General features: G+C 46.7%; 1 protein-coding gene across 1 annotated transcript in view; it reads left to right on the top strand.

The window, feature by feature from the left end:
* Positions 1-12,821, top strand: part of eif5b (eukaryotic translation initiation factor 5B) — a 46,086-nt gene extending 33,265 nt beyond the window's left edge. The window contains exons 14-16 of the mRNA XM_085981058.1: positions 304-442; positions 638-799; positions 12,708-12,821. Coding sequence (XP_085837184.1) covers positions 304-442; positions 638-799; positions 12,708-12,806 — 400 coding nt within the window. The 3' untranslated portion in view covers positions 12,807-12,821. The remainder of the gene's footprint in view (positions 1-303; positions 443-637; positions 800-12,707) is intronic.
* Positions 12,822-13,772: the final 951 nt, after the last annotated feature.

Genomic DNA, 13,772 nt, shown 5'->3' with positions numbered 1-13,772 from the left:
TTGGATATATTTCTGAAGGCTAAGGGGATTAAGGGTTACGGAGAAAAGGCGGGGACGGGGTACTGAACTGCTAAGATCAGCCATGATCTCATTGAATGGCGGAGCAGGCTCGAAGGGCCGAATGGCCTACTCCTGTTCCTATCTCTATGTATCTATGTATAATGAGTTAATTATCTTAATGTTTGAATGCATGAGAATTTTCCATATGAAAAATGAGTTGTAAAGATCTAATCCCCTAGCTCTCTTGCTCGTCTACTTTTATGTGTATGTATTTAAATATCTAAACTTTTCTCCCCTTTTTAGGCATGTAGCCGTTTTTCCTTCAAAACTGCGAATTATCCCTCAGTTCATTTTCAATTCTCGTGACCCAATTGTAATGGGAGTTATTGTGGAAGCTGGCTTTCTGAAACAAGGCACCCCATTGTGTGTTCCTTCAAAAAATGTAAGTTTACATAAGTCTTGCATCTTCATATGTTTTTTACTGACAATGAAAGGACACTTTTTCAGGCTTTTTTTCCCCCAGAATGATTTATTTTTTGTGTATAAATTTCAATTTCTTAGCATTTATAAACCTATCTATATTGGTTCCAATCAGTAGACTGCTTATGAAAGTTAATTATTATTTGCCCTTTTCCAGTTTGTCGATATTGGAATTATTACTAGTATTGAAGTGAATCATAAACAAGTTGATGTTGCCCGGAAAGGTCAAGAGATCTGTATTAAAATAGAACCTATACCTGGAGAATCACCAAAAATGTATGGACGGCACTTTGAAGCTACAGACTTCCTCGTCAGTAAGGTATGATTTTGCTTTGTAAAAGATATGCAGTGGGCGTGTTTTCCTTTCTTTGTTTGCAAGTAATTTCCACAACTTGGATTGTATCTTTAAAGTTGCTATTCAGGAAGGTTCCCTAAAAAGATCGAAAGCATGGACAGAAAATCTTCATGTATTGCTAGTTGAATAGCATAACTAGGAGGGGAATGGGGAAAGTATTCAGTTTAATTCTAGTGGTGTCCATTAGGATTAACAATTGATAGCTTGGCTGTCAAAGCTCTGCAGTTATCCTGCCTGGATGCATATCTGGATGGACCGAATCATTCAACGAAGTGGGGGGGAAATCATAGTACACCACATCGATTTTAGAAACTTCTTGGCTTCAACAGTGACATGTGATCAGCTCCATACTGCAGAAGAAATCGGCTTACCCTTTTTCCCCCACCTCCCTCCACCATCCATTCATTTTTTCCTGTCGACAGCAACAACTCATTGTTACTGTGCACCATGGAAAGTTCTACAGTCTACCTCTTTTTGGAACTAATTGACTTTGCTTATGGCTTCAACTCTTAACAGTATTGTGTCCTACCTATTAATTGAGTAGGTTTCCTTTTCTGGAGCGATGCCTCTCATTAGCTGGGGTTTTCATGTCAGTTGGTACAGAAATTGTCTACATAATGCTTAAGCAGGACAGTATAGATCCTGATTTGTAGTATTAACACTACTGTTTGACAGATTGAATTACTCAAAAGGGTTGCTAATCGTTGCATTTAAAACAAAAAGTTATCAAGGCTCTGTTGCAGGAATCAGAACTGCTGAGTCGCAAGCCTTGATGGTGTTTTGTTCGCCTGGGAGAGATGCTTCCTATATGCAGGGATACGGGGAAAGGGCAGGGGAGTGGGACTAGCTGAAGTGCTGTTGCAGAGAGCCGGGATGGGCCGAATGGCCTCCTTCTGTGCTGTAACCATTCTATGATTCTATGTATTGCTTCTATTTCCTCTCATTCCAAGAATCTTGCAAACAATTTGAGAAGAAGCAATGCTTTATTAGTCAAATACCTTGGTTGTTGAATTTGTTAGATCTGAGTGTCAACCATCCATTATTTTCCCCAGATCTGTTTTCTCAAATGGAAGAGCCTGGAGTCTTCAATTTGCTTTTGAGTGTAGCAGTCATTCAGTCAAGGGTTTTCCAACACCCAGGAGGCATTTGTCATTTTAAATACATAATAATGAAAATAAGATCTGTTTTCTGATGTGGGGATCATTTTTCACACCTTTACTTGCGTGAGGCTTCATACTGAGCTCCATCTGGGGGCCATTGTAACATATCGCCTCTCCTAGAAGGGAAAGTTTTGGGAAGCATCACTGTGTATTGGTTCCTGCAGGATGGAAAATTCAATCTTTAGTACTATTTTATTTTAATTATATTTTCTGCAATTAGTTGAAAGGTTTGATTTTCTTCTTGCACATCCTGTAACACAGTAGGAGTATATCCTAGCTTCATGGGTTCTGGGGAAACCACATGAAATATCATCATGACATTGCAGACAGACTGTTTTGGATATGGTCTCCTACTCCTGTGCTGTATAAAATCACGGAACTTATGCCATTGTGCCAGTTTTTCCCCAGATAAAGATTCTTTGCTCTTCCCTTTGGCTTTGCAAAAGTTCGAGACAAAGTCCATAGGCTCACCACAAGAGTAGTTAGGTTAGGAAAAAAGAGTATTGAACATTCTGCTGTTTAAACTGGCCTGTTCATGTTTTTGGTTTTGTTTTAGAGGTTTTCCGGGAGTCTAAAGTATCGTCACCGGATGGTGAACGTCCAGAAAATATATTAGGATGTCTTTTTCAGCATAGATGAGGGAGGCCATTCGGCCAATCTAGCTCATCCTTCCGTAGAAACCTACACAAAGATAAGTACAGAAGAGACAAAAATAAACTATGCGCTTTAGGTTAGATGGTGACACCAACAATCAATTAATTGCTCCCTAGAAAGTTATATAAAGAGCAAATATAGTATCTATATATATAAATCGGTACTTCTGTCATTCTGTCTGTCTGTCATCGCGTGTGCGTTGCGGGTATGCACTCGAAAGTTACAGGGCGTACCTACGCGCGCGTTACCTCCAAAGAAAGCTTACGCTTCCGAGATGGTTTTAAGCGTATTTACGTTTCGGCCGGGCTAAAATTGCGCCCGCGGTATCCCAAAAACCTTCAACATTCCGCTCATTAGCATCTCATTATCCGCTCATTAGCGACAGAGTGACCTCGAGCTCGACCAATCGTACGCCGGGTTGCTGGCGTGTGCCGCCGGGCCAATCGGTGCGCATGTGGCCAGGCTTTATCGTTCTGAACTGAGGTGAGTCGCCGCCATCTTGATTCCAAACTTTTCCTTTCTTTTTCCCGCTTTCTGCGTCTTTAAAAAAAAAAAACGTTGCTTTTAAAACACATATTGTTTTTAAAAAAAATGATTTAGAAAGTAATTAACTTATCTAATCTCATTAATTTTCCTACCTTTCCCCGTTTTTCCAGGTAGGCCTAGAAGCCTCGGCGTCTCCTCCGCACCCACGCCCGAGCTAGGCACCTCCCGACCCCACTCGAAGGCTGGAGGGCCGAGCCTCAGCCCAGCGCCGCTAGGGTGCGCGCGCAGCAGGAGCTGAGACGTCTCTCTCTGCCGGGGCTTGCTGAGCGTCCAGCGTTACCCTGGCAACCGGGCCCGCCGGACGTCTCGCACAGCCGCAATCGGCGGTCTTCACCTCGGGGGGAGGGGGGGGGGCGGCCGCGACCCGCGGGGGGGGGGGCGCGCGCGACCCTCGGGGGGGGGGGGGGGGGGGGGCGGCGTGCAGCAGGAGCAGCTGAGACGCGGCGTCTCTCTCTCTCTCTGGCTTGGTCAGCGTCACGGTTGCCCTGGCAACCGGGCCCGCCGGCCGAGAGAGACGCCGCGTCTCCGCTCCTGCTGCGCGCGCAATCGGCGGTCTTCACCTCCGGGGGGGGGGGGCGCGCGACCCTCACGGGGGTCGTGACCCTCGGGGGGGGGGGCGCCCGCTGCCCTCCCTCCCCTCCCTCCCCCCCGCCCTCCATCCCCCCTCCCCCTCCCCCCCTGCCCTCCCTTCCCCCCCTCCCTCCCTTCCTCCCCCTCCCCCGCCCTCCCTCCCTCCCTTCCTTCCCTCCCCCCGCCCTCCCCCTCCCCCCTCCCTTCCCCTCCCCCCTCCCCTCCCTCTCTTCCCCCCCAGTCGCGCGCTCTCTTCCCCCCAGTCGCGCGCTCTCTCTCTTCCAACAACAACATGCCCTCGAAAAAGCCTCGGCACCGCCGGGCACTTCAGCTAGTATAAGCATACAAGGGGCTAAGACAAATTCAGCACAGGGAGTGTAACTTAGCTGCACTGTGGTTGTATGATGCATTCTTCAACACAGACCCATGCAAAACATTGCCTGTATCAAAACAAACTTGAGGCTCAATTTTAATTGCCGAGGCGGATTGGAGTTTGGTTACGTGGTGGGCAGGTTCCGGAGCCGCTTCTGGCGGGATCAGCTGCTGATGTCCGATTTTGATTCAGTGAGCTTGTTGATTTCAGTGAGGCGCGCTGGCCGGTCCATTGAGTGCGATCAGGTCGGCTGGTCACTTCTGATGACGTCGTCATAGTTGCTGCTTTTAAAGCTGCCATTCAGCCTAAACCTTTCTCTTCTGGATTCCTGGACTTTGACGCTATGACTTCTTCCAGAGGCAAGGCAGCTCCTCGTTTTAATGATGACTCCCTCCATGCTCTTGCGGATGTTGTCAGAGGGTGCAGGGAGATTCTCTTCCCTCCTGATGGCCGGAGGAAGCGTCCTCAACAGACCAAAGCAGTCTGGTTGCGCGTTGCTGAGGAGGTCAGCGCAATGTCCATTAATGCACGGTCATGGATCCAGTGCCGAAAAAGGTTTAATGATCTTGTGCGAACATCAAAAGTGAGTATCCCATCACACGTGCCTTCAGTCTACTTCCCTTCTCTTCTCATCACCAGCACTCTGCGTTGTAAGCCTCCTCCTTCACATCCCACCGTACTCTTATTTCCCTTGCACCCTTCCCTATCCATCTCTGTCTCTACACTGAATCACTTCAGCATCCTGCCTATGCACCCCTTAGACTTGCTCTCCCTGTCATGCAGTGACAACAACTAACCGCACAGGGAGCTAGCTTCCTTTTGGTACCTTACCCCATCTTCGTCTCTCTCAAAGCTTCTGTGGTAGGGATTATTGTCCCTCACTCCATCACTGTGGCTGAAACACCACTTGTGTCCCTCCTTGCAGGAAAAGATAGCTCACAATAAGAGGGAGCGAGCAATGAGTGGAGGAGGAACACCTACCCTAGCCACATTAACCAGTGCTGAGGAGGCTGCAAACAAGATTGTTTGAGGTGGCGAGGACCTGGAAGTGGGCAATGGAGAGACGGGCACACTAGAGGAAACTGGTGACGTAATAGAGTTTCATCCCTCTCGGAATGCAATGGCATATGATGTTCATAGAGAATCGCGTTGTATCGTTTGCTCAAAAGGATCTAAATCATGCTTTTACTCGCCCACAGGATCATCGAGCGCCCCCCTCCCCACGATCCAGGACAAAGAGTCAGACGACTCCTCAGAGGAACCTGAAGCCTCTGAGGGAACAGCGTCACCTGGACTCCGCGCACCCAGCACCAGCGCAGCAATGCTCACCTCGGTGGGGCCCTCGCGAGTTAGAGTAGTGTTGCCACCTGATCTATCACAGGGCACAAGTGAGCATCGGCAGATGGTGGAGACAGCGACGGCAGTGGAGTGTACTCGGTGGAGGTCGTAGTACTCCCCTAGCCCTGCTGAGCTGCATGCAGACACTGTGCCTCTGGGACCATCCAAAAAAAGAGCGTCTCGGGAAATACAGGAACAAGTGCAGCTGTCTCTGGAAGGGTTTGCCTCCAGGGTTAGTGCGAGTGTGGAGAGAATGGAGGAGTCCATCTGTAAAATCAGCACTGCCGTGGTGGAGGCAATGGCGCATGGACGCACCACCATGGATAGGATGGCAACCTCCGTGGAAAGTCTGGCTACCTCAGTGGAAAGGATGGCTACGGCCATGGAGGAAATAAGTCGCCAGAGTCAGGAAAACATGGTGACTGTTCAAAATTGAATGTCCTCTCTAGAGGAGCAATGGGCAGCTATTGAGCAGCGAGACCAGAACTTCATGGACATCCTTTTGATGAGGACTGCCAGTGCAGATACGTGTCCTCATGGTCCCCCTGAAGTGCAGCAAGGTGCTCTCCTGCCACTTGCCAGCACTGAGGTGTGGCTGACCCATGAGAGGGATGTTGGCAGGACAGAAAGAAGTGTGGGCTCCTCTCAAAGCGCTCACACGACCATGCCAATGCGGAGCCCTTGGTCAGAGACCCACTTTGCAGAGACAACTGAGATGGCCGTTTCAGTCCCTGCGCAGTCGCAGGAAGAGCAGAATGTTCAAGAGCCCTCCCAGGCTCCCAAGCCCAGAAGACGCCTGCCAAAGGCATCTAAGCAGGCGCAGCATCCTAGTCAGCAAGGTGCCTCTTCATCTGCTGAAGCCACATGGGAAGCACCAAGTAGAAGCACAGGTAAGAGAAAGATTAAGCGCCTATAGTCACAAGGGGAGTCACTTGGGTGATTTATCTCTTTTTTTCTGACTGTTTCTGGTTTATTATCCTTTTGTGATGTGTAAAAGAGAAATTATGTCAAACAGTTGATTGTGTGGCCTATGTGTTATGGGAAATGGCAAAAGCGCATTGAGGGCTCAGGACCACTTGCTTTTGTAATGCTGATGGTGAAAGTGTTAGGAAATAACAGGGTATAGCAGAGATGATGTATGACGTTGGACATGTGTCACCTGCAATTACAGAGCTATATGGTAGCCATCTATGGTTGAAGAGTAAGCTTATGCTAATGTTGCATGGCAGTGTGCATACCCTGCTTGACAGGCAGCAGTGAACTGGAGGGATGCTGCATTGGTCACAACAGGGCATGCAAGGCACCCCTCGTCCTCCTCCTATTCCTCTTACCAGGAAGATCTGCGCTGGGCCACGCAGCTGCTGCTCCTCCGATTATGAGGACCAGGATGAGAGGGCATAAATGTTTCCCATCCCCCTGCTATAGATTTCATTTGAGGCAATAAGCTTGCACGCGCACAGTCGAAGTGGCCTGAAATTATTCCATTCATGTCACACTACAGATGGGTGTCAGCTTGGACAGTCACAAGGTCAGTAGATGTGCAAAATCTTATCCCATACCTACAACAGCAAAGTTGTTGCATTTGAATGTCAGCCATGTTTCAGGGGCGCTTTTAAAGTGCTCCACCAATGCATACAAATCATGTCCTCCAGCAACTCGTCTCCTTGAACCTGGTCTGTTTCTGACAAGATGGGAAACAGGAGCCAGAAGCACGAAAATGGGAAGCCACTATCAAAATAGGATTAGCAAGGCAGTGAACAGGCTGTTAACTACCTGTTCCACCGGTTCCAGTTGGGTCAGTTTGGGAGCGGCTGAACAGACAATCATGAAAATCGGGTGGGGGTGGGATGGAGATGGGTTGGGTGTCTGAAGCCATTTTTTCCGATTTTCGCTACAGACCCGCCTCCTCAGGACTATTAAAATCGAGCCCTTACTGTCTCCATAGTTGGCACAGCATGTATGCACCACTATAGGCTTTAAATATTGTGCAATAATTCATTCACAAACACTGATGTTAATAATTGTATAAGATGCTTGCTGGCAAAATGTAATTCGCCAAATTTACCTTGGGTTAACAAAGTGCACCCGTAAGGAATAGCAGCACTGTATTTCTCCCAACATTTAGACAAGCACAAGTCTACGAAATATAGCCATGGCCAGCTAAATACATAGTACTGGTGAAACACTAGCACCGCACAGCACTGAGGCCTCAACAGCTTACAGGGATTCTGTGCAGGACAGGCTCAGAATACACCCAATCCCTCCAGAGGTGTAACAGTTTAGTATCTCAGAAGTTCCCTTAGCAAGGGACCCTTCAGTTCACAGGTTCTATCACTGCCAGAAAAGTATTGCTGAAACAATCCCAATGTCAGTTGGTACTCCTTCAGGGATAGTAGAACTAAGGTATAAATATCCACCTGAAGAATATTGGGTGGTTTTCCAAACCATAACCCAGGAATGTATCTCTAGATGAGTCTGGCATTGTACTCCTAGCTCACCACTAAGAAGAATGGGTTGTCTTTTCTCTGAGACATGCACAGAGTCTTTCTTGAGAAAAGTGAGATGGATTTGGTGCATTTTTCTGAGCAGTATGCAGAGGTATCAGATTACGTTGCACAACCGATTAGACTTCCTGAACAAGATGGTCATTGACTTGGCGGAATCAATAAGAGCCATGCTCCCATCCATAGCGAGGCAGATTAGAGCCCTACAGCCAGCGGAACTGCAGGGAGTCGAATGTAGCACATCCTTTTCTAGAAGATTGAGAACAGGATTTCCCTGGGTGATGAAGGAACAAGATGGCAACGAATTGTAGAGGGTGCATTATTAGACCAAAGTTAAAAATGCACAGGCTTTTGAAAATCATCCAAAGTCTCTACCAGCATCAAGGGCCTTCATCCCTGGAATGGAACTCTTTCTCTGGACTTGAAACTGCATAAACAGTTTTCATATTACTCTTGGCTGCCATCCAGATAGGCTATGGTCACAAAGGTCTGGGGTGATATAGTAAATTATCAATTATCAAGTATACCTCTAAATTCGATCAAACATAACATAAAAGGTTCACCATGACTAGATGGAACCTCTGTAGAGAACAACTGTGGAAAATGCAGATCTTCTCCCAGCATAGGAAATACATCACACAAGTAACAAGTTATGTGCCTTGCAACCAAGAGTCAAACCAAATGGATGTGCTTGAGCAACGCTGCTCCCAATCTTGGGTGCTCACCTTGTACTTCAGCTGCATCTCTGACCATCTTTCACATCTTCACTGATCCCTTAGATTTACCCTTCACTCTCCTCTGGCTCCCCAGAATTCGCTGTTCTTGGTCATTAGGTTTCATCTCACTGCAGCTCACTCCTCTGCTGTCTGCTAACACTTAACAGGTCACTGCACACCTTCACTGGACTCCAGGATCAACCTCCACCAGTGCTCAAGCTGATACTCTGCCCCTGTTAAGGCTCCTGAATCCATTCCCTCTTCAATACTGACTCTGAACCTGAATATTAGTCAGTGACTACTCTAAGCTGACTCCATGCTCCCTGCATGGACTTCATCTTACCACAGCCCCCTCAGACTTTAACTTTCGGAACATTTTGTATTGTCTCTTTCCTGTTCCTGGGACCAGGGACAGGGTCACTGGCAAGGCTTGGAAGCTAAGCAGAGCCAGGCCTGGTTAGTACCTGGAGGGGTGACCATCAGGGAAGACCAGGTGCAGAAGGTCACGGAAGGAGCCCCGGGAGGGGCGGTTGGTGAGCAGGCCCGGGCGTTGGGCTGAAGATTGTCGGACAGGAGGAATGGTGGAAATGGAATGGCGGCGCGCACAGACGCAGCGGCTTTGCTTCTCCCAGGACGGTGCTATTTACGTTTAATGTTAATGTTATTTGTACTGGACTCATGGGAGCTTGCAAGATCACATTTCGTTGTTCATGTACTTGTGCATTGTACAATGACAATAAAGTTGAATTATTATTATTATTCCCACCCAGTGGCCTGTAGGGGACTAAACTCAACAGCCTCTGCTGGCAGATTAACAATCATAACCTTATTGTGCATGTGGATGGTCATAATGACATCCTGACTTTGCCCAAAATTTGGCTCCTGAATGTTGAAGCTTTCCCTTTATTGATGCCTATACTTCCTGCCACCTGTCCTGCTCAAACTGCCATGATGGCAGCATGGCCCTTATCACCTTGGCCTCTCCACCCACACCTCTGGCACCTTCTCCTCCTTTGAGCACCTCACTCTGTTCCACCCTGCTGACCTCCTTTAAATTGTGATCATCTGCCCCGCTACTCTCTCGTTCCCCCTCCCCCGTCTCGCCCTGAGTCTCCCCAAAGAAAGGAAGAAAAAACTTACATTTATATAGTGCCGTTCACAACCTCAATGTCCCAAAGTGCTTTACTGTCAATTAAATCATTGTGAAGTGTGTAGTCACTGTTGTAATGTAGGAAACCCCACTTCCTTCTGTATGTGTCCCTGGTTTAAAGAAAACACTCCCCAGTTCATTTATAACCATGCACTCAAACTCTCAATTGCCTGGCCTTTGGCCCTCCATTGCCATGATACCTTTGCATGAGTTGATTTGCTCAACTGCTCCCTCATCTCTACTTTTATGCCTTCTTTCCTAACAAAGCCCTCATTCCCAGCAAAGCCTTCTCTATCTTCCATACCGATCATTTCCTTTGGTACAGTCTTCATTTTGGGTCCCTTGCATCTAAAGGGTGCAAACTTGACTCTACCTGGTGCAAAACTAACTTCGCTATTTGGCAACTAATTGTTCAGCCATTTATCGCCAGTTCTGCCTCAACCACATTAAGCAATCCTGAACCTCCGTGTCCTCTCAAAACTCCCCAATACACTAGGATCATCCTGGAGGGCTAAAATAATCCCAGCCTCATTTTCTCCACTGCCAACTGGCTCCTTAAACCCCTTTCTTGCCCCTTGCACCCTCACCTCTAACAAGTGTGAGGTGCTCATGAGTTTCTTAATCACCAAGCTTACAGATCAGCTGCCTCTCCTTCCACCTCTTCAAAGCCAAATCTTCCCTCGTCCCCCTCCTTTCCTTAGACTTGAATTGTTGTCTCTATCTAGTTTCTCCCTCATCTGCCCCAATGCCCTCTCCAAGCTAACCTTGTTCATAAGACCTACCTCCTGCTACCTCAACACCATTCCCACTAAACTCCTGACCACCCAACTTCCCTTCTTGGTCCCTGTGGCAGCTGAAATTTTAAGTGGTTCCTTTTACTCGGGCACTGTTTCACACCTTCAAAACTGCCATTATCACACCCTCCCTTTCCTCTTCAAGGTCCTTGAGCTTATTGTTGTCTCCTAGATCCATGCCCATCCCTTGAACAGCTCCCTATGTGAATCCCACCAATCAGGTTTTGACTGCTCCCACAGCATCAAAGTGATCCTAACCAAGGTTATAAATGACAGTTGCTGTGACTGTGACCCTGATGCATTACTACTCCTCCTACCTTTCTGCAGCCTTATACATGGTTGTTCATACTATTCTCCATCAGTATGGTGGGACTGCCCTTACTTAGTTCCAGTTGATGTCTCGTCCTCCATGAACTCCAGCTTATGCAAAACTCTGCTACCTGTATCTTATCCCACAACAAATCCCACTCGCCCATCACCCCTGTCCTTGCTGATCTACATTGGCTCCAACACATCAAATAAAATTCTGATTCTGTGTTTAAACCCTGCCATGGTTTCACCCCTCCCTATCTCTGTAACCTCCTCTAGTCCTATAATTACCCCCCCCCCCCCTCCCCAGCCGATCTCTCTTCTGGTTCTAGCCTCTTGTGTATTCTCCCTTCTGTTGCCCCACCACTACCAGCTGTGATTTCAGCTGCCTAAGCCTCATGCTGTGGGATTCCCTCTCTTTAAATCCTGCACCATTCCATTTCCCTCTCTTTTAAAACCCTTAAAACTCACCTCTTTGATCAAGCTTTTGGGAACCTCTGCTAGACTTTCCTCCTCTGGCCTGACTTTCACTTTTTTTTCCTTATGCTTCTGTAAAGAGCCTTGGAACATCTTTCTTTGTTAAATGCATTACATAAATGTAAGTTGTTGATTTTATTGATGTGGGTCTAACCTGGTTAGGCACAAGGTCAATGAGCAGGTTTTGTTCACCAGAGGACCAAACAGCTGCAGGAAATCATTAAAGCAGATCAGAACATTTTACAAGTCGATTGCTGCCCCTGTGGTACCCCATTGCAGTAGCAGCATTGTTAGCATCAGAGGTGAGAGATAAGTTTCTACTCCAGATTGTTCATGGACTGCAAAGACTGTACAAGGTTCTAACCAAACTCCTAAAATAACAGAAATTCAAGATGGTTGCACGATCAAACCGTGTGCTCAGTGGATGATTTATCTGGTATACACCTAAAAGATGCATACTTAATATTGCTATGTGGAAGCATCATTGGAAGTTTCCTGCTTATCCATCACCTTTGTGCTCACTGACTGACTTGGGTTGGATCCCGGTACCCCAAAGCCTCCACTTAAAAATTCTCTACTCATGTTCATATACCTTCATGGCCTCAGCCCTCCTTATCTCTGTAAGCACCTCTTGCCATACTATCCTCTGAGAACTCTGCATTCCCCAAGTCTGCAAACCTCTCTGCTTCTCTACCTCTCTCTTCAAGACCCTCCTTAAAACATACCTCTGACCATGCTTTTAGTCAGCTCTCCTAATATTTGGCTCAGTATCGATTTTTGTTTAATGATGCTTCTGTGAAGTGCTTTGTCTCATTTTTCCATGATAAAGGCACTTTTTAAATGCAAGTTGGTGTTTTTCTTCTTGAGTTCCCTGTTAAGGGGAAATGTTATCAGCACAAGTATTCCTTCAGCCTTTCCTCAGCACCTAGGATTTTTAGAAAATGTCTATCCATGATCATTAGGCATCTCAGGATGCAGAATTTCCATATATATCTATACCTGAACAATTGAATATCAAAGCCTATTACTCAAGTCTGCCAGCACACTGCAGCAGATACTCTACAGTCTAAGTGCTTGGATTCTTAGTCAATTCTGAGAAATCCCACCTGCAATCCAAGCAGAATGTTTTTATGCCTTCAGTCCAGTTTACACTACTCTAATAGGAGATAGCCCCTACAAGAACAGTCATGAATACCAAAATACTATGAAAAAAGTTTGTCTGATTGCATTCATTCATCTTTGTAGTTCTCAACACCTGACTTTTTTATGTACCAACTTCAGCTGAATTTGCTTACCCAGTGGTCTACTTGCAGAGCTTCCCTTTCCCAGCCAGGCCTCACCCCTGGGCAGGACAGGAGGACAATGTACTATATAGGGTAAGCTCTTGTATCAGCCTTCCCTTCAGTTTACAGTGGTAATAGATGTTGTGTATGTACCTTTAAGGGAATAACTGGTCTTAGACTGCAGTACCGGCAGTGACCACCCCTGTATAAAAGGCCCTAGCAGGCTTCTGTAGTTTCAGTTTCAAGCTGCCTCTTGTTCAGTAAAGTACCTGTTAAACTGTTCTCCCGAAGTCCGTGTATTATTGAGGCTGCGGACTTTACAATAGATACATCACCGATGGGGCCATATGCAGAGAAGTGGACTCGGGCAATTGGGCAATGGAGCAGTCTACCTGGCACATCGATCGATTGGCACTAAGGCCATAGTGTGGGGGAAAACTGTTACATGTATGGTCGGACAACACAACAGTGATTGTCTATACCAAATGGGCGGCAGGAAAAACTCACTTCCTCCTCTTGTCAAAATTGTGTCTTACTATTACATATGTTTGCGGTTCATAAGATGGCTTTTTCAGCTCAGCATTTAGCCTGGATAAACAGCACAGTGGCAGTTGTTCTCAGTCTCTCCCAACTTGCCCTCGTGTGGAGCAGGTAGTTCAGGGCATTTCCAGGTTGTGGGCAGAGATCTTTTGCCTCTCCAGATAACCATTAACTCCCCTGTTTCTGCTCAAGCATAGACGCCATGTCATTGTGGAGATTGGTCTCCTTTTCAGAGCTCTGGATTCAGAGCTTTTTGTATACATTGGTAACCCTGTCCTGGCCCCATTTCTAATAAAAATGAGACCTTAAAATCTTTGGCAGGAGGTCTTTTAGGAAACCATCCTTTTTTATCAGGTAGGATGACCTAAAATGCATAAATAATGGACAAATTTGTAACAAAATGAACAGAACATTTTTTCATCTGCAGAGGCAGCTGTCATGGACCTAAAATGCATTATTTCATCTATATATATAAAGCGGCTCTTCTGTCTGTCTGTCCGCCTGGTCTCGATGCGTTTGGAAG

The sequence above is a fragment of the Somniosus microcephalus genome, unplaced genomic scaffold (genome assembly GCF_052327205.1).
Source record: "Somniosus microcephalus isolate GS21.2 unplaced genomic scaffold, FLI_Smic_1.0 scaffold1075, whole genome shotgun sequence".
NCBI lineage: Eukaryota > Metazoa > Chordata > Chondrichthyes > Squaliformes > Somniosidae > Somniosus > Somniosus microcephalus.
Note: the sequence above shows the minus strand (reverse complement) of the source record. Positions and strands in the feature narration are given on the sequence as shown.